Source organism: Drosophila subpulchrella, unplaced genomic scaffold (genome assembly GCF_014743375.2).
Source record: "Drosophila subpulchrella strain 33 F10 #4 breed RU33 unplaced genomic scaffold, RU_Dsub_v1.1 Primary Assembly Seq141, whole genome shotgun sequence".
NCBI lineage: Eukaryota > Metazoa > Arthropoda > Insecta > Diptera > Drosophilidae > Drosophila > Drosophila subpulchrella.
Genome location: NW_023665482.1, coordinates 645 through 25,298, shown reverse-complemented (window position 1 = coordinate 25,298; position 24,654 = coordinate 645). Strand labels below are relative to the sequence as shown.

Genomic DNA, 24,654 nt, shown 5'->3' with positions numbered 1-24,654 from the left:
GTCCGCCCGGCAACAATCCGAATCCGAATCCATTGATATCGAACTGGAGTTTGGAGTTTGGGGTCTGGGGTCGTGGCTGTAGGTCCAGTATCTGCATCTGTGTGCCCGAATTTCCACCTCGATTATTATGCGCAAGTGTGACGCATGAATCATACTTATAACCCATATAACCTATATAGCCATTTATTTGTGGCTGCCGCCGCGGTTTGCCATTTGCTCGAAAAGTCATGCGCTTTAAATTTTAATAAATTAATTTTTGCCTTTTGCTTTAGTTTGCCTTTTGCCCGATGACTACCTCTAGTATAGTTCGAAATGCATATATGCCTTAAAAATGACTGGTCGGTCAATTAGTCGGGGAATAGAAAAGCAAGTGTGTTCTGAACAATTCCCAGTTTGGTGGGGCATCTATCGTCTCCTTATACGAATGAAAATCTTCTAGTCTTCTTTTCTGTATTTATGCTTAATTAATTCATTAGAAAAGAATGCAACCGGTTGATATCCCTCTAATTTACCAGACAATCCCTTCCTATTTAATGCCAAATCTTACCTTTCAGCTGAATTTTAAGGAAACATTTATTATTTAATTTAATCAATATTATCATGAAGGGTACAAAATAATTAGGAATATTGTAATAAATTTATATAATGGTTATAAAGAAAGTTGGGATATATTCTCACTAAGTGACATGTAAACTGAATTTTATATTCTTTTTTTTTTATATTTGTTTGAAAATGAATGTTGAATTATTAAATAATTTAAAAAATGCCGATAGTATAAATCTTTCTAATTTACCAGACCAAGTTCTCACCAATTCTGAATTTTGCCTTGCAGCTGCAGATTAAATTATCGTTCGCAGATTTAACGAAACCAATATCAAGGTAGATGCAAAGACTTCGAATGATGAATAGATGTTGCCCAATCGAAAACCCAAATCAGCTGTCAGCCTCAAATTAGTCGGTAAAAAAGGAAGCTGAACTCAAAATCTCTTTCGGGGTGTGTGTACCTATAGTCTGTGATTTTTGCCCCTTTTTGTTTTAAATCAATGCCAAATGGATGGCCGACCGTAGAATATTTGAAATTCAGCATAAAAAAGGCTGACGACATTTTTAATCCTAAAATCGAGACTAAAGTCAGAGGGAATTCAAGGTGGGGGAGTGCTGGTTCGTGATCAAATCTCCGATTTTAACGCGCATACCTGCGTGGCGACGATCGTGCGATCGCATCGGGGACTCGTATTAAAATATATATAACATCCTCTGCCCACTTCCCCGCACCCCCAGTGCATGTCCCCTCGCCTTCTCCTCAATGGGAACCTCAAATCGTAGAATCAAGATTAGGTTTTAATAATTCCAAGTGAGTCGCTCTCGCTTCCTCTTCGGCTGAAAACATATATCTGTCGAAGCTACCAAAAACTGAGACGTGTGAGGGATTAGCAGTCTCTGTGTGTATATGTCAAAGTATCTCCCGATTTACTTCAAGTAAAAACTGAAATCATGTTACTTTCGGATTGGTCTCTTATTTCTCCCTCTGACAAATTCGAAAGAAATTAAACAAGCTAACATATCGGGGGAAAAAAGAGGTGTGCGAGACGAAAGGAAGTGCTGGCTTCTCTTCGCATCCAGCTATTAAAATACAGAACACACCCAAAAAATATTTTAACGACAACGAAAACAATCAAAAGCGAGAAGAAGACCGAGGCTCAGAAGCGCAGAGGGACTCTGATGATGATGACAAAAGGCAGATCGGGGTGGCAGCGCGATTTATGCCTAAATGGTACGCGTTGAAGCATAAGTTATGCCAGCGAGGAGAACAAAAGTATCTTGCAGATACGAACCAACTGCAGGCAACGGCAATTGCCTGGGTTAATCATTACTGCGTACATCTGGAATCGAAATAGGAAATCTTCAAGTACGAAGGTACTTAGAAGGCAAATGGGAAGGTATTATCTTTTAGATATCTAAAGGATCGTTGGAACGTTGGGTATTTTACTAATGATATTTGGTTTTCATCTTTAAGATACTCTCCCTTAAAAAGTAAAGAAAAATATTCTAAGGATACTCACTCTTAAGAATCTTTAAGACCCTTAATACCCTAAAAAAGTTAAGAATAATATTTAAAAGATTCCAACCTATAATAATTTATAATAGTAGGAAAGTCAAATGTATCTGACAGATATAGTATCAAGATCTTTCAGAATCTGTCTTCAAAATATCTTATTATAGCCGATATAGTATTCTAAAGAGTATAATAGCTATTTCAAACATCAGAAGTACATCAAAATTAAATTTCACTAGAAGTATCTCCCCCTTATGCATTTATTTTCGACCTTTGCCGAACTTTTACAGAACTCTAGCCCACGAATTAGCTCCAAAGGACAAATGGCCTTCGGCTGAAGTATTTCTTGAGTTGAGTTTTTGAGTCCATATCACACAGCTGTCATTATTCCAATAACTGGTTGGACATACAGACGCACACATTCGACATTCGGCAGGGCAAATAAAAAACCCAAGCAATGCGCAGTTGTTGAAAAATGTATTGTACAAAAGGAACCGAGCAGGGGAACTCGAACTCGAACACACTCATAATCACAGAAAGAGACGGGTGATTCAAGTGAGAAAGAGACCGACCGAGGCTCACTATAAAATGTTAATCCTATTTTATTAAGTGCACGCCATGCGAAATGCTGAATTCCCGGCCACGACAATGAAGATCATTATGAGGATGATGACGCCGTCGACAACCCCTTTTGGTGCTCTGCCAGCCCAGGCTTTGCTCTTTTTCACCACTAACTGGATGCCGGAGACCCGCTCCCCTATATTTCGCCCCTGACCATATATCAACATTAGCTAATCTCGGTATCAAACGAAAGAATTCCTATTAATTCAGCGAAACTTCAAGCGCAACTGAAGGGTATCGGGGAAAACGAAAGTCGAATGTGGGCTAAGTTTTAAAAAAATCAGACATCTGTGAGAGAGTTCTACTTGATATTCAGTTGTATAACAGGATTATGGGACTTTAAGAGAAGACAGGACACAGTAAAATCATCATTACACAAAATATTCAAGAAGGTATTATACAAATTCGATTCTAAATCAACTTTGATGAAACATAAATTAGTACTTTAGCGGGTTTTATAAAAAATATTTGGAATAAGGTATTTAAAATTCGAATGTTAGGAATATAGTTTTGAATATAATCAATTTGAATTTGAGTGTCTAAAATTATCTCCTAAAATAGTTTTGGAGTAAAATCAAACACCTTTAAATAAAATCTTTTAATTAAAGCAAAGTATTTTATATTTGAACCATATTTGTTTTTTATGTTCTTAATTTTCAGTGAGATCTTAAACAACATATTAACACAATCGTTTAAATGAATAAATGTATTTTAAATTTTAATCATATTTGTTTCTTATATCCCTAATTTTCAGTGAGGTTGTAAGATATTTTCTGGACTAGCAACTCATCCTTTAATTGCTAATAAATCGTTTCTAGTTAAAACACAAAATCTGCCAGCATTTTAGCTCAACTGTTCCAATTTCTGTCATTCTATAGCAGACAAATTTTGGGCGTTTCCCATCGGCTACCTGCGATGATTTATTTTGTCCTGTGCTGATCATAATTTATGAACACTTCAAGGCTATCGAGATGTGCTCTCATCACTGGGCCGAATAATATTGATATTTTTCGGGGCGAACAATAGGCAGAAAATGCGTTTCCATTTCACGATTATTGTGACTAATTGCGTTTGATTGTCAATTGGTTTGCATGTTGCAGACAAATAAATTAATGGCCCATCAGGGGAAAAACAGGGAGCAGGAAAACCGAAGTTGAGCGGGTCTTTGGCCCGCATGTAAACACATGGAAAAGCTGGCTGCTTGGAAAATGCTAAACCACGAATTTCGGTGGCGTGAAAAGTTTATCCCCCCCCAAAAAAAAATGCAAGGGGGAAATAGAGGGCGACGGATCGGGTTAAACGGCATACCCAATTCTCGCTTATGGAGGGAAAACAAACATAAGAACTCGCCTGAGGGTACCATCATATTTATAAGTCGATTGCTATTAATTCGTTACTTAATTGCTTCTCTTATCGAGAGCCCGAGTCGCGTTCTTAGTTGGGTGAAATGCTTTGTATTTCATAGTCGCTCATTGAAAATAATTAAAATTAATTAAGACATTCTCCTCGGGCATGCATGCATTGCCTAACCGTATCTATAAATTTAAATCGTCGCTAATTGAGCGACTTTCGGGTGACGTTGCGGACTTTGCCTCGATACTATACGTATGTGCATTTATTCCCTGGCATTTATTTACCCCAAGATGTGGCAATAACTAAGCCAAACCCAAGACCAAGTGACTGATTTGTCCGAAAATTCTCGTCAGCGGCAATATCAAAAAATATGAAACACGTGCATTGATTGATTGCCAGTTTATTGTCTCGACTCATGGCCGGGGGATTAGGTCCCGAAACTGAAAAGACGGTTTTTATGGTCGGGGGGTTAGGCATTGTGTTTCGCAGCGATGGCGATGGCGATGGCCACGTGAGGTGGTCGCGTGTGCCCCGGAAAAGCGTGAAATCCCATTGGAAACGTTTGTGCGGAATACATAAGCTCAAGCATCATTATAAGTTATTCATTTCTGGTTAGTCAATTTTGATAAATCGTATGTTGCAAATGGCATTATGGCATTATTAATTCAATTAGAGGTTGTAATCAGCAAACTGAAAGGAAATTTTGGTATATTTTTGATAATATTTATTAAGCCTTATCGCATACAATATAAGAAATAAGGAGTAATTTCTATAATATTTGTTAAATCTTATCGCATTGAATAGCTCTTAAATTATAAAATGTTTTAAAAAACACAAAACTGTTGAAAGGAGTAAACTTAGATAACATTTTTAAACCTTATCTTATAAAATATCGCATATTTTCTAATATTATCTCTCATTATATCATTAAAACTAAATGTTTTTAAGAACAGTTTATTAAATTGCATGGTTAAAACATACTTTATCTACCCATTTAAAATTCAAAAAAAAATATTTTAATATTATTTCCCTAAAAGGGGCAACTCACGCTGTCATCTTTGGCTCAGCAAGGATGTGTCGATAGATGAAATAAAAAGCCTGAGACCTAAGTCGGCATCCACATAAGCATAACATAAGGTGACTCAACCTGAACCGGCTGTGGCTGTCGCCTGGTTTGACTGAATGACTGACTGACTGACTGAGGAAGTGCCGTATTGACTGACTGATGGACAGATGAACAGATGGACAAGCATTGTTTGCGACAGGCACTTTTCTTACACTTGCATTAATTTTCCGCTGTGAAAACTATGGAAAACTAAATGAGTGATGGAACGAATTTGCATTCGACATCTGAGGCGTTCACAATCGGCGATGGAAACAAAAACCCTAGCCTTAATATTAATATGGAAAATTCCTTAGCCATTAGCATAAACATTTCGATCGAAAGCCTTTCAGCAATTGGCTTTTTAAGGCAATCGCCATGGCTGTCCTCCGATTCCAAGTGTCGATAAGTGTACTAATTGTTTATTTCCATCCGATGCTTTTTAAATATTTATAAGCATAGAACCAATAAATAAGACAACTTATTTTCAACGGCATATACATATATGATTCAATAAGGGCAAGCAGGCAACCTTTCAATTTGAATCCCAAATCGACATTTTTATGGCACTTGGAAATTAAGTAGTCAACCGCAGATACAGATGCAGACACACATACTTGGAATCAGATCAAATCCCTTTCCAGATGGTGAAAATGAGCCGTAGAAGAGTTCCCAGCCTCCCACAGCCCCCAACTCGCAGATACTCATGTGTGTGCTTTTGTGAGCATTAAAAATAAATTCAAATAATTGCCAATTCAATAGACAGCCAATAAAAAGGGGGTTGGCAGCTGACAAAGCTCCAAATGTGGCCGAATGGTATTTTCGATTAACTGAATTTCACCAAAAACGGGCGAATGCAAGAAATATGTTGAGAGTTTCTTATCTCATATCAACATATCAGGATTTTTATCATTCTTTCTTAAGAAATCACCATAATTTCTATCTTTTTTCTTTTACACATCCCTTGCTAAGGTTGTTAATTGAATTATTAATTTTAGTACCCTATAAAGCATTTCCCAAAGCCATTTTCTATTTTCAGTGAGCATTGCCAGCTGTAAGTTCTATATATTTCATACACAGCATCCTGTGAAAAAGTCTGATATTTGGAATCGAATTAATGAGCGGTTTTTCCGCGGCAACATGGTCCAAATGGGTAGCCAAGTAATTTTCAATTCGTATTGCTCATTACAGCCACTTTTTGGCCAATTATGATTATGCCATATAAAATAGCGTATTCCACGATTATCGGCCACGAGTCTTGAGCATGTGTTCGTAAGAGTGGCAATTAATAAAACAAATGTGGTCGTTTTCGTTTCATCTCTCCTCCTGCCGCTCAAACATTTTCAGTTTTGAGTGGAAACATATCGTGCACATTCTCGCCCGACTTTTCAATGGAAAACCAAAGCAAATGCGGCGGGGAAAAGTTGCAAGAGGCGCACGCCCTGAATGGAAATCGGAAAATGAGGGGTGGCGGTGGGCCCATATAGGCTATATAGGAATATGATTTGTGTAAAAGTTTCGGCTGTGATTAAGCACTCGAAAGTGTAATTGCAGTCGTGTGTATGCGTGCACTTAAAAATAGCAGCCCCCAACTAAGACCATAACTAAAGCCCATATGGATCTGAACGATCTGAACGATCTGGCGACGGCAGCTGGTGGAAAAGTCGGGGAGCGAAGCACTGCGACGACGACGAATGCTTAAAGTCAATTTTTGAATAATTATGAATCGTTTTTCGCTTTCGTTGTTCTCTAATTATAACAACATCATAATCATAATCGTGATCATAATTTCATATTTGGCTGACTCTTCGCATTTTGCGGCGTTCTTAATGTGCCAAAAGTTTATTTGTATCCCGCCAACATCCACACACAGATACAGATACAAATGTATCTCACATATGGCGCAGCATTTTCAATATTTCTCAAACACACCACAATTTTTCTTCTTCATTTTTCTTCACATTTTGCACTTATTACGATTAATTTGAAAATCAGATACATAACCATTTGATTGCGAAAAATGTTTGACAATTGAGAAGAGCCCTTGCAAGCGAATTCTTTTGGATTAACCCATGGTGATATAAGAATTCTTGGCATATTTTATCATTTTCTTTTTTTTTTCAAACTTCCTCCTTCTCTTAACATCACTTAGTCATGCTTCAAACTCCGGGGTTTTAAGAAAATATTAAGCTGCAGATAGCTGTTTTCCAAGCGACTAATCTAGTACAGTATATCAGCATTGTTGGTACACCATTAGGGGTCCATCCGGATTTAGTATTTATCAATTGGGCATTTTAGAGCATTTTTGAAAAACGCTTAGGAAACCCCAAGGGATAACGGTTGGAATTTCTGGCATGCATATATTCGCTTGTCGGTTGCTTGGAAACTGGGGATCCTCCGCGAGTGTGATTATATTAGAGTGGTTTTAAAATTCAGCGGAATTATATTAGTTTGGAAACGGAAGTGTTGCGTCAATAGCTTATTGCTATATGGCTTCCAGAGCAAATAAATCGCGAAACACAAATCAGAGTCGCCTTTTATGGGTGCAGTACGCTTAAGTTAAGCGAATCAGCAGCGCCGGAAATTATAGAAATTACCGATGCCAATAATATTGAGCAGAAATTAATATGCAAGCAAAGAGATTAAGCTAAATTTGTATGTACGTCGCAGCGTCGAGTGCGTGCCAAATAAAAAGTATTCGCCAATTCTAAATCGGAATATCTCCATCGGTATCTCATTTATTTGACTCTATAATATGCAATCTAACCCACACAAATGGCAGGTAAAGATACCAAGACATTTGTGAGTTGGCTAATGACTAAGACTAAGGAGTGTCAGTCAAGTCACACAAACTTGGCTAATAAAATAGAAATTAGCCAGTGCGCGCTGATTCATGGGGCGTATGAAAATATAACACTAGAACGTTTATATTAGGCAATAATCATTTTAGAGATTTTTTAGCGTTATCGGTCTTGGTTGTGTTTGCTAATGAATGAATCTATGTAATTCGTAGTATTTCATAGAGTTCCCTGAATTAAACATTGTTGAATTTAGAATTTTAAAATATTACAGTGACTTGTTTTACTCGTAAAGATTATAAACATTTATGAATTAAATATTTTTTTATTAATACGGCAAAATGATATTTTACTTAATTGTAAGAATTGTATTGTAAGATTTTTTAAAAAGTAATTCTTTGGGATTGTAAAATTCATATCTTCTTTTCTATTTCTCATTGGATATAGATGTTGATAATCAATTATAACTGTTGAAATATTGTATCTTTAAGATACATTCTTTAATATTTAAACCCTTTTTCAGACTGTATATCACCGCTTTAGATCTATGTAAAATACTTTGGTTTTCTTATTCCAGCTTAATATTTACCATTTTGATTGTCTGTTTGTGTGCGTTTGTTATCCTTCTCACAAATCCTGCGAAAAGTTTTCTCTTTTGTTTGTTGATAATCCCAAAAGCAGGAGTTTAAAAGTTTTCTTATTTGTTTTGGTTTGGTTTTTTGTAGTTTCTGCAAGCTAATTGCACATGTTCACACTGGTAAATTGGTTTTTCTGGGTTGTGTAAGCACTCGAGAACCGATATATCAAAATTGTATTTAGTCGGGTGTTTTAGTGGCGGGGTTTTCTTTTGGGCGAATTGATTAGGGGAAGAACGCCGGATGAAAGAAGCCAAGAATTTCTGCCGCTGCGCGCGTTCGCACTGCTGCACGTTTAGTTACTGACTAAAGGGCCGACAATTCAAAAATTTTTTAAAATCATTCTGCTCTGCCGACGCCGCCGTCGACGCCGACTGCGCTGGGGGCGGCGGCAGCGGCAAACACACAACAACAACAACAACGAAAAACTAATAAAATCAATTTACAAACGCACACAGATACAAAGAGAGCCGAAGCGCGTTCGTGTGCCACTTCGGGTAAGAAACGAAACATGCTGACGAGAGTACCGCTCTCTCATTCGTTTCTTAGTGTGCGTTATTATTTGGCTTTGAATGTGGGTTAAAAGTAATGGACAATAGCGGGAATTGTACTTTAACTTGGCTGATTGCTCTTGCTCTCTCTCCTCTCCCACTCTCCCGTATCTCTCTTCGTATCTTTTGCTCTCTCTCTCGAGAAGTGTGGGAGTACCAAACGGACTAAGCAAAACAAAAAGCAAAAATGCGGCTACAACAACAGCAACAGTGCTCTCTCCACCAAAAAGAAAACAACAAATATTAAAACTGAATTATTTGCTGAGAAAGCAAAAATATATTTCTTTATTCCCAAAAAAAGAAAAGATGCGAAGGATGTTGCAGCTGCATAGCATAATTTTGGGAGTTCTCAGGGACCCTCCCCCTTTTATTTATTTTTTTTACTATTCCTTACATAATCACCTCGCTTATTGCTCGAATTTCACAGCGAACGAATGATTCGAAAGGAACCCTCATGTCAACGACCGTTATAACAGTAACCAACCCGTCCGTAATTACACACAAAAGTTCCATATCGCATATACATAAATCGCAATTAATCAAGTGCAAGCCAATGCCGCTAACACTCCCCAGCCCAGCCAGGCAATAGAATAGCAACCCTCCCAGAACCCGAACCCGAAATAGTAAACCCTAACCCAAACCTAAACCCAATTTCAATCCAAATCCCAACAAGTTCAAAAACTCCGACATTTTGCGAACAATAATTACTCTCGCTCGCACTCGCAGGACTTTCAATTGCTGCCATCCCGCTCGCACCACTCTCTCACAAGCGGCTTCTACTAAAAATGTAATCATTATGCTTTATCGTGATAATCAGCAAAGGCAGCAGTCGCACTGGAAATCGCAGTTAGGAGAAAAGTTTTATACCCGTTATGAATAGGGTGTCAAAGGGTATGTCTGGTACTCCGGAGATCCATCGCGTTGAGTGACAGGAGGTAAGGGATTATGCGGGGTTACGTTAGGGATACAGTGTACCATAGTCAAGGGGGGAACGTTTTCAAAGAACTTAACCTATCAGAGTATTATAGAAATCATTACGTACTTGATTTAAGAACTGTAGGTAAAGGTATTATAAAATTGGGTGGTTCGTTTCGTAAAACGTACCCCACAAGCCATTTACAATTTTTTTTAACAGATTTGTGTTATTGATGTATTTTAAGCTTTAAAAAGGCGGTATTTAATATAATAATAACTAGCTTCATAAACTGGAATGATTTTGATTTAAATATTTGAAGAAATTTGAGGTTTTCAAGAACTCATATGAGAGTAGTAGTAAAATACGGGTCTCCCACCCATCAGCACCAATATAAAATTGTAAGAAATAAGCTTATAAGTACTGTAAAAAACTACAAGCCCCTTTAAAACAGGGCAATAACCCAACAGCAGTTGCTGACACATCCCTTAGCCTAAATAGGGTTTCAATGAACCCCTGACTAATTGATGGGTATCAAAGTGCCTGCTTCGCTTACTCGCCAGGACGCAATCAAAGCTAGTATATAACAAAGGAAAACCCCTAGCACAAATATACATTCGAACTAGCCAGTAGAGGGAGAGAGGGATATTGTAGGAGTGAGCGAGAGGGAGCAGCTAGCACATCCAACTGGCAAACAAACAAACTAAATTACAACAATTCCAAAAATTTATAATTGTACTCAGGCGAACGCACACACACACACACACACATACACACAAGTCAAGTTAGAAGTTGAGGAACCACCACCCAAGTCACCACCCCTTGATAAACCCCCACCCCCCAAGCCAACGGTAATAATCATCATTGGCATCGGCATCATCATCTGGGTTTTTTGCCCTTCGCCTTACAATTCGCCATGGAATGGGAGAACGGGTAAAGGGGAGAGCAACTAACAAAAAACCAAAAACGAAAGAACAACAACAAAAAAGGCAGTTAAGTTAAAATGTACTTAGAGTTTAAGCGTAACCCCGAAATCCCAACCGAACCCGAAACGAGATTGTGTGTTTTAAGCGTTTTAGTTACCCTTACCCCACCACCATACCCATGCCCATGCCACCCCTCTCTTACTCACTCATTCCACCCATCCTGCTCGCTCTTTTGTTGTTCTTGCCCTGCAAAGTCAGCCATCTTGTGCGGCGTTATTAAATTTTATACAAATACTAAAAATGAAATCAAAATTTTCTTATTACAATGACTATTTCGAGACCATCCCCAAGCCCACTTCCACTTCCTTCCTCATCCTTCGCCGCCTGCTGTCCTTTTCTTTTCCTTTCTTTTCTGCTCGCCTCTTTTATCCAACTTCTGCTTCTTTTCCAACAGCTGTGCCTTGAGTAGATTCGGTCTCCTTTGAAGGGTGGAGGAGTACGAAGCTTTTGACTTTACCCTAACTTTAGGAGTTTGTTGGGTAGAACCCAAAGGTTTACCCATTACAAATTATGGTTTAATGTTGAAATATGCCATCTACATTTTCTTATTTCGACCATCCTACAAGCCATCACTTATTTTTGATAATGGTATTCTCAAACTTTCCGTTAATATTTGGTTTGTCTACCTATACTTTTATAATACCAATTGTTAAACATCTTTCTTTTTGGTTTAAAGCAAAATGTATACGAGAAATTGTGCTAAATTGTAATACGAATCTTATACTTTGTTAGGATCTTAATGGGATCATCTTATTCTGTTTTTTTATCACCATTTACAAATTCTTGTTTCCCGTAGAATTGTAATTTCCTAAAACTATACGGCTTCACCTTTGTACTTACAAAAAGCTGATTTTCCCTTATAACAAGTTACTTAATATTCTTTTCACGAAGTTTCGAAAAATACTAGGTATTTTTCATCGAAGGGCACTTTATAGATCGGTGTCTGGTAAAATTAAAACCTATTCCATTGCTCAGTTCTCATTTCTGGCAATATGCGACTGTGTGTGTAGAAATGAAATCGTACTTATGCCACTACTTATCGACTGCATTCATTGTTGAGACTACGTAAAACTTTTCAGTTTTTGGCTGTTGACCCCTTGGAACCCCACCCCATTCCAACTCCAACCGCCCACTATTCACCCCTTCCCGACCATTTTCAATTGTGAAAACTTTCCCTCAGTGGAAGTCCTGTAAATGTCTGAACAAAAATCCATAAAAATCAATTAGAAAATGTTGTAGCAGGACAGGAAAATCATAGTCAGCAAGCGTGCAAATGTTTTACGACTTCCTGTGGCAACTAAATAAATTTCAAAAAATATTTGATTCTACCTACCAAACAGGAGATACCAAAATAAGCAGCGAGGCTACCTGAGCATACTTAAAATTTTAATTAAACACTGCCAAGGTTGTGTGCCTAAACAAATCTTGCCCGATAAGCCAGAATGCGAGGCGAAGAAAAAAATGCCAAAGATAGGATATAGGAACGAAGGACAAGTGATGAATAATACCAATCACGTACGAGGAGGGTAGAAGGCGGAGGAGGGGGGCCACCTTCGTGGCCTAATCAAAAGAGCATTGTAAACTAAGCCAAGACAAGATGAGAATTCCAATTCTGAAAGGATCGTCAAAGATCAGGCAGGGAACTCAGAATGCGTAATCTCACACCAAAATGCTGCAGCACACAAGAACAACAAATTAAGTGCTGTACACAGACAAATATGCACTACACACATGCACCCGCTCACCTACACCACACCTTCGCAGGCCTATCTACATAAATCTATGGAATAAAAACATTTTTCATGCGTCCAAGATAAAGAGCGATCCAGTGAGAAAAAAAAACATAGAGAAAAAAGGTTGCATTACAAATAGGATTGAACCCCTTTCTAATAAAATAACTACAAATTGTCAGTTTTGGTCTTAAAATTCCCAAGTGGTTATAGCCAAATGCTCATCAATGTCATAGTTAAGGACTTCACCTTTTAATATATATTATATTATGTCACATTGGTGCTTTTGGAAACTAAGTCTTGTTGAACTGATTAGAATGACTATATCATTTCTTGAAAATCTTGAAATCGTATTAGGCATCTTAGCAGGATTTTTTAAATTTAAAACTATAAAAAATATTCTTTTAAGGCCCTATATCATACCTAATATTACGCACATTTTTTCCCTGTGTAACATCCCAGAGAGTGATCCATTGGGAGACAATTAGTCGGGCTGAGACAGGCTTCCATCTCGCATCTCCCGATAGCGAGTCCCTCGACTCACCCCTCACCTTCTGGAAAAAAGTTGCGTTAAAAGGTCAAGCCGACTCTTTGATATTGAAGCATTGATCTATTGTCCCTCCAGCCCAGTGTGTGTGTGCATTTTATACGCATCGTTCTTAGTGCGATATTCCTTTTATTTCGTTGTTCTTTCGGTTCGTACGTTCTTCTTTTAGTGAGTTGCTTCGTCAAAATGATTGATTTGTAGGTGATGAATTACAACAACCACTGAAAACTGAAAACCGAAATATCTGAGGCATTCTAAGGTTGGGTTAGTTAAGAGCAAGCCGACAGATAGATGGATACACGGATAGCCGGATGGATGTGTGAGAAAGGTATGGGACATAGTGAGGATTAAATACGAAATTTTCCATTTAAAAATATCTCTCATTGTTCGCATACGTTTTTTCATTTTTGTTCTTCGGTTTTCGTTTGCTCATTTCGATTTCTTTGGTCAGGGGGGAGGCTTAAAACGTTTTCCATAGATAAATCTGATATCGGGATTTGGGAAAATTAATTATTGTTGCCATGCACATTGAACAATGACAATGTGGGAGAGTCATCTCTGAGGGACGGATGCCTGTCATTTAGTTGATGAAATTCTAGGCAGGGCCAAGGACTCCTTTCAGAGCCGGGGATCTCAGGCTAGATAAGAAAGAAATCCCATTAGGTGTGGAGAGTTTTTCTTTTAAAATATGTCTCTTCCTGTGTATTATATCATTTGAAGATAATGTAATAAAATCTTTTAAAAAACACTCCCGAAGAAAATTGTATTTTAAAAAACGTGGGTCCCTTTGTAATTTATTATTTTGATATATTATGCAATCAAATCTTTTGAAGAACACTCCAACACTAAATTCAGTAAAGTTCTTATTTTGATATTAGTTTCTAATTTACAACATCCCCTCACAAATGTTGCCTTTTCTGAACTTAGCACCATCCCAAGGACCCTTCTCACGCAATCATTCCAGTTCAACAACTCAATTCACCGATCAGACTGGAATAGCCACCTCCCCTTCACTCGACTTCAGGGTTATAACCTCCCACCCAACGATTCCCAACTGGTCACAACTAATTCGCACATCTTTCAGCAGTTTAATGCATCATTTCGGCATTTTGGCTTTTCCCCCAAACACTCGAATTCAAAATAGCTTTGGGAATATGTAGCAACCCCCTTCTGTCAAGGGTGTACTTCGCGGTTCGTGATGGAAAAAAGGGCGGAGAAATTGATGGAAAATTTGTTACCCAAAAGACAATGGCTCTGATTTCTGATTTCTATATAGCCAACAGAACGGAAGAGGGCGGTGGGCTGTGTGCAAGAGTTCCCAGAAAGTTCGTTAATAAAAATCTGAGGGCAAAATACAAATTCAAATGGCTTCATGGTAATCAAGAATTTTTAGACCATTAATACAGCTATACGAAAAACCATAAATATACAAATATTCACATAGAACTGTGCGTAGATATAATTTTGAATACATTAGATTATTGCCTTGGTTATTCCTTCCCCCATCATCATCATCATCATCATCAGGGGCAACCCATTCTGCAGCGTATCTCGGGGTAAATATCTCCACTCAAGCTGAATCTTTGTGTTTGTATCTGTATCTATATGCCGGTTTGTTCGCTCAACCCTGCCACTAAAAAGTATCTTTGTGTTGTGTCACTTTTTTTTCCTTTCGGCTTCTTGGCTAAATATGTAAATACATTTGCCTAACTTTAGAGCCGAGCTCTGTGAAATGTGATTTGGCAATCTCTCAATCTGCCGGGCACTCCACAAAAGGGGGAAAAATTGAAATACGCTTTCAACGCCGCTGCGATTTGAATTTCAAATTGTCGAGCGGGTACAGTTTACCCGACTAGACGTCTATAGATGCAGATGCGTAGATACTTTTCATAACTTCCACGACCACCACCACCCATTTTCACCGACTGGCTCAAATATTGTCATTGCCAGAGATTTGAATTTGTTTAATAATAGTTGCAGCATCCCCTGGATTTAGGACTTCAAAACTGTGCGAGGGTTGCAGCCTCGACAGGAGATTGCATTATTAGTAAAAATCAGAGGAAAGGGACACCTGTTCAAATGGTAATTCAATCTCCCTAGTCTAAAATAGAAACTGAGACACACTCCGGGACTTATGGATCGTACTCTTACGCATTTATAATCTGCAAACAAAGGACTTATGCCGAGACAGCTGCGCAGTTTTTGCAAGACGAAGGATGGCGAAAAACTAGTTCCTGAAACTACGCATATAAGGCAGATGGAATGGAACATGGGCAACAAAGACGCATTTTGGCTTTTCAGCATTTTTTCATTGATTTACGCTCCGTGTTTTAAGCCACACTGAGGAAAAAAATGGCTTTGTCGATCTTCTAATATAATTATTTATTCAAGTAATTCTCTTTAAAGTTTTTTTTCAGTCCGAAAATAAATACTACATTATATTATTTTCTTTACCATTAAAACAAAAAAATATATCTGTTTCCAAACTAAATACGATTCCATTAAGTCTGCTCTACCAATGATAATAACTTGTTATAGATTTAGGAACTTGTTAACTTATTTTCTCAGATTTTCTCTCAGTGAGCGTTTATCCTAAGACGGGGATGAGTCGCAAAATTGAGGAATGGAAATAGAGATTCCCCGGCACTAGACGCTCTTATTATATTCACTTCTTCGCCCTATTCCTATTCCAACTTCTATTCCTATTCCTGTTTCTATAACCAAAACAGGGAAACCATAAACCATTAACATGAAAAAAAGGATAACGTGTTTCTTTTGTTATCTCTCCCCAGTTGCTCAGACTGAAAGTCTGTGTTTGTTTGCACAAGACGCAAAAAATTTTTACCAGGAACATGATGAGCTACAACAAAAACAACAGAATGAACTACAAATAAAACAAATCCGAATGCCTCAAGGTACGAATCATATGGCTCAGGTAGTCAGCATTGAAATCGTTCTGCGTTTTAGGTTTAGGGTGTACGACGACTACAATTTGGTCTCAGTTCCAGCTCAAATTTAGTTTCGGTCTCAGTTTTTGCGTGCGATTTTATACTTATGTATGGAATTATGGGTACAGTTGATCTCGGATCGGAAATGCTATTTGATAGTCGGGCATAATCTGCACCCTTGGGAAGACGACTGCTGGGCGTTTATTCAGGTTTAGTGAGCTGAACATCATGAAATTGTCTTCTCCGGATCTGTTATTATAGTTTTGCGCTCTGGGATTTTATGGGGATTTGCGTTTCATTGTTCTAATACAATAATAGAAATTGTCATTTACCTGGAATATGAAAATCATATTCAAATCTTGGTCTCAGTTTATGTTATTAGAGCTACAATCTCCATTAAAAATAATATTTATACGATTATTTTGATAGTAGTTTCATTTTTAAAGGGTTTGGTTGGGCTATTTCATTTATGTACATATACTAACATTTCAGAAAAAGTTTTATTTGATTTTGTATTTTTTTAAAACAAAATATAATACCATTGTTTGATTTTTAACCTATGTATGTATAAAAGCTCCTATAAGTGTTTTGACTATCTAAGTTTTCAGAGATACTTTCTTTAAATCTTAAGAGTAAACTTTTTCATATCGTGAAAATTAGTGTAATATAATATCATTGTTTGATTTTTAACTAATGTATAAAAAAAAACTATTAGAAGTGTTTTGACTATCTAAGTTTACAGAAATATTTTTCTTAAATCTTAAGAGTATACTTTTCATATCGTACAAATTAGTGGAATGTATCGTAATATCATTGTATGATTTTTAACTTATGTATAATAAAAAGCTACTAGAAAAGTTTTGACTATCTTAGTTTTCACAAATATTTTCCTTTAAATCTTAAGAGTATACTTTTTCAAGGACCATCTAAAGTAGCGGAAAACAAAACTTTCTCAGACAGGACATAATGCTAATAATTCCGTAGCTGTGCTCCCTTGGACCCCTTAAGTTATTCCTCCTTCTGTTTATGGGTTGTCCCACATTGCACATTATTGCCCCACTCTTTTTGCTCTGGCATGTTTATGTACGTCCCTGGGTTCCTTCCTCATCTCGACATGTGTTCCCTGGGTCGCCAACTGTTGACATTTTACAGTTGCGGTCGCCGTTGCCTGGTCCTTTTTTATCAGCATCAGAAGGAGAAAAGGACGAAAGTAAGCACGCAATATTGTGACAGGCTGCAACACCTTTGAAATGGAATTGCGAACGAGAGGACACATGCCATTCGGCCCAGTTTCATTATGCTGCATATTTAGTGGCATTTAGCTGCCAATGTCCCATATCCGTGTCCTTATCCATATACCGGGATCCTGATCCTTAACCTGAATTCGAACCCGAGGCGGGTTTTGAACCTGACCTATGGCCACGAATGTACATATATGCACATGTTACTCACACGCACGAACGAAGAGCGAAAACAAAACAGAGACAAAAAGGACGAAGGCAAGGACACGCTCACCTCTTCGTGAGAGAGAGAGGGAGAGAGAAGTGGCGGTGGAAGGGGAGAGGGTCCTGCAGACATGTGTTTAGCTTCTGTTGCTTTCCCTTTTGCACTCATGCCACTCGGATGCCTCTCCCACTCTCTTCCTCTCAACACGTGAGCAAATGTTATTGTCCTTTTTGCGTGCGTGTGTGTGTGGATGCGACGGCGCGTGTCTGTGTGTGCGTGTGTGTGGCTTCAACAGGTGTTATTGCCATTTGTTGTGACGGCTATTGCCTTCTCCCTTTCTCCGCCAATTCATTAAAATTTGTTAATGAACGGTGAAAACTGTAAAAAGGACTTTCATTTAAGAACCTCAGTACAGAACTATAAAGGTCTCCTAAAACAAAGTGCTTTAAAAATAGGATACTTCCATTTTCAACGTTAATGAATACATATAACTGCTTATATTTTATAGGTGTTAAAGAGTTATTAGAACTTTTTTTTTAAAAGCATTACTTTTTTTGACAAACCCTGTTATAAACACAGGGTTTATAAGATACTTTTCCAAGGAAATAATACTAGTTACTAGAAACTAAACTGAAAACATTCAATCATTTTAAGAGAAGACCATTAGCCCTCCCCCAAAAAATCAAAATCACTTCCATTTAACAATTTCTACCAATATATCCCCCCAAGAAAACATCCGTTCAAATTATGAAATCATTTTCATCAAAAGCCAAGTAAGTTACGAACGACAAAACCGACAACCACATCAATTTAGCTCCGTAAGAACTCCCATGTCTATTTTTTAACGAAAGCCAATGAAAAAGCCACAGAAATAGAAACAGCCGCCGCAGCAACAATAATAAAAAAATCAAAATGGGCGCTAGAATAATGCATAAAAAAGTCTCAACAAGTCAGACAACTTTGCGCTAAGTACACAATACATCTCACACACAAAAACAAAAACCCCTCTATACGAACACATCTGTATCTATGTTTGGGTATATGTAAATAGATATGTATATACAAAAGCAAGTAACCAAATAACCAAAAGCTGAGAACTGAAGCGAAAGAGTGAAAGACAAATTGTTTTCAAACGTCGTAATCAAGAAATGATTTCTTAAAATATGCGCGTTGTCGACTTTTTGAATTCGGACCCATTACAATGGAAATGAAGGGAGGAAAGGAGGGAAGACAATGTGTGTGACCAAAGCGAAGTTTGGAATACCCTAAAAAGTTGGGCTAAAAAGGGTAGACCTTAACAAGGAATCAGTTCTAGAGTAAAACGATTAAAAACGGTTGATTTATTATACCATCATTCCATCTTTTACTATTTTAAAATGTATTATTTTGATTCCAAATATTAGCTTTTTATGTAATTTTAAATAAAATGTTTTTAACTTGGGGATTAAATTTCAATATTACCATTATTCATATAGAAGACTAACAAATATAAATCTTTTCTTTAAAAAAAAATTTTTTTAGATGTTATCGATAAGGATTGTTCTATCTTACTATCTATCTTACTGCAACTATTATGAGAAATTCCCCAACGAACTCTTCTAAAACGGAACCTGTTAGAACCCATTTTTATATAGACGCCTTGCCACACATAACAATTATGTAACCCAATTGAGACATCAGGTTAGGGTATAGACAATAAGGAAAATCTCCACGGACAGGCGGAGATGAACCGAGTTAGATGAGATGTTCGTCTCCAACAGGAAGCAAAGGGATGCGATGCGCCAAAGGGATGCAAAATGCCCGAAGATAGTTTGATAAATCTCGGAACGCAAGGAGGCAAGCGGAGATGAGCACGAAAATAAATCTAGAGATGAAAAGGAGTTTCCGTTTGCAACAACCAGCTGGTTTTTTGGGATTTGATAACTCATTGTTGGCGATAAAGTACAGTTTCCATTCGATTCTGTGATTCTGTGGCTGCAGTACTCGAACCAATTACGAAAGCGTCGCCCGACTGGAAGGGATATCTATCTATCTGTATATCTATGCGACTCTAATGGAAATGAATAGAGTGACACAGAGAGAACATTCCCGTATCTATGTATATGAATTTATGATTTGATTACACCAGCTCAAGTGTCGCCGTTTGTGCATCTTTCGGCTACACATTTGCTAATGGCTTTTGTTTACTCGAATCTGAGGAAAGGGCAGCTGGATCCGATTCCGATTGATTGGTGTAATATGTGCTATTGCTATATGTTCATATATATCCCCCTCGATTGTGGATTGCTCATTGCTTGTTATTCAAGTTGCGCTTAAGCACTTGAGAACCAACAAATTGTCGAGTTTCAATCACCCCTCCCCAGTTCTTCAATGCTGCCCCAAATTGCCGAACGGATTCGAGTTCCGCTCCATTGTCAATTGGATCTGGGACGGGCGTTTTTGGTTTCCAACCTCAATCCCCTATCTGGGTCCGGTCGTAAACTTAAGTACAGACCCTTTTCTAACCGAAATGAAAGCGAGACTAGTACTTGAGCAAGTTAGAAGACCTCAATTAATGGAAATTATGGAGCACTCATAGGCAAATACCAGTTTCAAGATAATACCACTCAACTTATCGCAGATAGGAAACCCAAAGGATCCGGAACTCAGTACTCATATAATTCCAAATTGGTTGGCATATTGAGTTGTAAACACATTTTAACTACCTTATTTTCAAAAGGTAATACAAAATTGTATTTTTAAAAATTAATTAAAGTTAATTGACAGTTATAAAATTCAACATTTAAGTTTCCCTAATACGTACATACTATTTTAAACAACTACTTAAACTACTTTTAAAAATATTTCTTAAACTGTAATAAGATATAATTGTGTTAAAGGAACTTAAAAAGGTTATTTTTGTGAATACATAACATTTGAAAATATTATTTTTATCCAAATATTATAACAACATAAACCAAACAATTATATTTTAACATTTCCATCACAAATATCCCGTTCCAATATAAATATACATAAAATATTATTTTTACATGGGCTAGCCATAAAAGGATACACAATATGAGTAGGCAGTTTCGGGGTGCGACAACATTTATTTAATGCGTTGACAAGGATTTGTTTAGAGGGGGGAAAGGGCTATGCCCGCTGTTTGGGGCGTTGATTGTGGGTGGTTTAATCACCCACAATGCGACCCAGCCACTTCAAACAGCCCCTTTCCCCTTTGTCAACTTCAACAATTGTTGGTATAACTTTTCTGAAGTGGAAAGCATGGGAATTTTGGCCATGGGGAGCATTCTAAGACCAAGAATAACTTTAATCGCCATCGAATGATTCCCAAGTCTAAGTTTAACAAATGCATAAATAACGAATAAGAAAGAGGCACACACACAAAAACAGACGCAGACTAAGTAAATTATCAAAGTTTTAGGCTCCACCCAGAAGTGCTGCTGTATGGGTGTTTTTATATGTACTATATACACGCCAGCGGACATAATATTAGTAGTGGTTAAGTAAATTTTTGTATCAAGAGTTTAGTGTTAACTAAATGTATCAAAAGTCAATTTGTTTCGCCTAAAATATTAATTTCTTCGTAACTTGTTTAAAAGCAATATTTTTTTTTTTAGTCTGACCATCTTAAATTAATTTTCTCAGAGTGACCATACCGACCAAAATTTGTCCAAAATAAGTTTAATTTGGTTTGACCATTTTTTATTTTACTTAAATGAAATTTTAAATTCTTTTAATCTTAAAAAATATATTATTTATTTATCGACAAGATTCTTAGCAGTTAAACATTTAAATTTAAAGATTTTCTATTCTTTTCACCGCGACTGTTCCTGTATATATTTGCTGATATGTCCCAGACACTAACTGGTTTCGTGTTAAATGTAAACAACATTTAAATTAGCGAATAAAAATGTATTATTAATGCGAAAACATGTTTATAAAAGCAACATATACACGCTCAAAACCAGAACACAGAGGGAGCGAAAGAGATGGCTAAGTAAGAGTGCGAGTGAGAGAGACTAAGCAATTGTTAAAAACAAAAAAGCAACAGCGTATTGTGTAAAGATTAGGGCGGGGCCCATCCCAAAAGAATAACGAATGACGATAAACAAACGAAGAGAGAGCAGCCAAGCAAAGTCGGACATTAGGCGAAATTAATAAATTAGATTTCAAATTGGCAGCGAAATACGGTTTTAACATGGCGTCTCAACTGGCGCAGACGAAATCGGAGAATATATATGTTTATATTTTCTTTGGATTTTTATATTCTTTTTTTAGGACAGTCGGTGTCGAATGGCAATATAATCACGTAGCCGAAGGTGGGGAAGAATTAACTTATTATAAATAAATCTAGCTGTAGGTACATTCATAAATTCCACACAAAAAGCATTATAAATTTAAAGTGATTGCAAGGTGGCTGATCTCAAAGTAATTTATTTTTAAGTGGTATCTTGGGATTTTGTTATATTCGGAAAACTTAAAAGTTCACAATATTGCCCAATTCAAAGTAAAGCGTTTTGTATTTATGAATGGAATTTAAAATTGGTCATTTTTAATAAATAATCGATTATTATTTTGTTTGGTTGGTTTTGGTTTTATTAAAATTATTTTTTAACAAATTCATTATAATTACAACATAGTCTAGACTCACATAAATTTTTAAATAATTTAAAAATATTTGACAAAATGTTATAAATTATTTTAGAATCTGTGTAATGTCTCTATGCATTTTTGATGTGTTTTTCGTTTTATGACAAATTGAATACAGATAATACCATTACCGGAAACCCTTACTAATCTTTTAAAACCGCCCTCGCATTTTAATTCGGCCCAAAGCTGTCAGTTTCCCCGGCGACCGAAATGCGCTCAAAAACTAGTTTTGAGCCTTTATATTCATTTATTTTGGTAATTTTGTTGTTATTTCTGCACAAGCATTTTAATTTCAAGTGACGCAGAAGCATTTGACTTTTTATTTTTATTTGTCTTGCCGTTCTGCGTTAGATTTTGTGGCTGGGCACGTATTAACATACGAAACATACGAATGTATCTCGCAGATACAGATAGACCATATAGCACATACCTTTGCGGCATACTTAACGCACTCGAGTGACAATAATTGAATTCATTATGGGCATAGAAAAAAGTTTTGTGGCTAAAAAACCGGGGAACGGCGACAACTAAGAACGAGATAAAGGGCGCGGGGTGTACGAGTACTAGGATTAACAATGGCGGGTAATTAACCTGATAGATCCACTGGCCTTGGAACTCTAAAAGCAGCCCAGAGAGTCTGTCACCAATCGTTGAACGCGTATTCGATTCTGTTACCATTTTTATTTGGGCTACGTGCGGGTTTTACTTATTAGCCCCCTAATTACCATATAGTCATACCACATAGTAGCGACTTCTTGGCCATAAAGCGTTCGCCTCTGGCCCAGCTTTCTAGCCATGATCTTCGTGCAAGTTAAGTTTTTCGCAAACCCAGTAGGCAGAAGATACACAAAAGGAACAATCTTTATCAGCGGTGAGGTCAACAAACCGCGGATATCGCTCAAGTCAGTCCCCTATGTATATGCTGCTTTCCTTATCAGATAATTGAGCCAAAGGTAAGCAGAGTGCTCTAACATTACGTTTGTGACTCAAGAGCCATAAACTTAGCACTCGACCAACGGTAATTTCAGCCACCATAAAAGCCCATTCTGCAGCGTTTTGATTTTTAAGTTCGTGCTTGGACTATTTGATAATAGTTTTCGGCCCTTACATGGCAGGGTTCGACCAAATTTCAACTAAAAATCGAAAAACAAAATATTACCTATAAGAAGAAATTTATTAAAAAAAACCCCTGATATAATAAGCTAGTTAAGTCATTTTTTTGTTTATATAAAAATCATCTTTTCATCATTTTATAGATTTTGAGTTCTTCAAATAAGGGGTTTCTTTTGAAACTTTAAAACTAAACCAAAGTTAGGCAGTCTTTTTCAAAAAAAACAAACTTATACATAACTATAAACCAAAAACGATTCCTTTTTGTATTTTCTTAGGAAATAGTTTAGTTTAGTTTGGTGATCAATGTTTAAAATAAATATTCCTAAAAAGGTTATATTAAAAAATATTTTATCATTCTGAGCTTGGCCTGAGAACTTTCAAAATACATTATTCACTGTCTCTTAAAATTAAATACTTAATAAAATGTTATTTTAACTCGCATAAGCTACATCGTTTTTAAACTCACCATAAAAGTGTAAATTATTTGTGGAATTTACCAAATGTGAGACGCATTTGGCTTTCTTTTGTTCAAGTTATTTGTGAGCCTTTTTTGAAAAAGTCCATTAAAAGTTCAGGCACGTTTATTATTTATTTAATTTGCACAAATTTTGCGCATATTCACAAATCAAAGGCAAAATCAAAGGGGTAAAAACAGCAAACAGAGAAATCGGGGGAAATACTAAAACCGCAGAAACCGAAAATCCGAAAGACCGAAAAACTAAAAACTTAAACGGAGAGGATAGGATTGGAGAGCCAAACCGAAGGCGTCAGAAAGTGCACTGAAATTGGAAGTGGAATCGGGCATTCGAGGAGTGGAATATATGGAATCGGGCAAAGCTTCACATAAATAATGAATGCACACACATAAACGTTTATATACACTCGTAAAAAATATGATGAGTGCTGGTATATGTGAGTGTTTGCATTTAAATCTTAAAACTTACAAAACTGAAAACCCGACTAAACAAATGTCTCAGTCGGTCCTCCTTTTTTTTGCCCCCTCCTTGGAACCCTTGTTGTTGCAAAGTTCTCGCTCATTTGAAGAAAATTTGCTGACAATTGCAAGAGATTTTTCTTTTTATTCGGTTTTTTCCCATCTATTTTGTTTTTGCTTTCGCCTCGCATTTCGCTGAAACGGGGTGTGTGGGGTGGGGTGCGGTGGGAAATGGGGGTATTCTTGGGGGGTACGAGAGGAAGGT

The 24,654-nt window shown here is 37.0% G+C and overlaps 1 protein-coding gene across 3 annotated transcripts in view; it reads right to left on the bottom strand.

Annotated features, from left to right (window-relative positions):
- Positions 1-24,209, bottom strand: part of LOC119558816 — a 36,568-nt gene extending 12,359 nt beyond the window's left edge. For 2 of the 3 annotated variants that reach the window (XM_037872084.1, XM_037872087.1), the window contains exon 1: positions 8,520-8,859. In XM_037872084.1, the coding sequence (XP_037728012.1) occupies positions 8,520-8,522 (3 nt within the window). In that variant the 5' untranslated portion in view covers positions 8,523-8,859. Of the gene's footprint in view, positions 1-8,519; positions 8,860-23,921 lie in introns of those variants that run through there. The other variant, XM_037872086.1, reaches the window with a different exon arrangement.
- Positions 24,210-24,654: the final 445 nt, after the last annotated feature.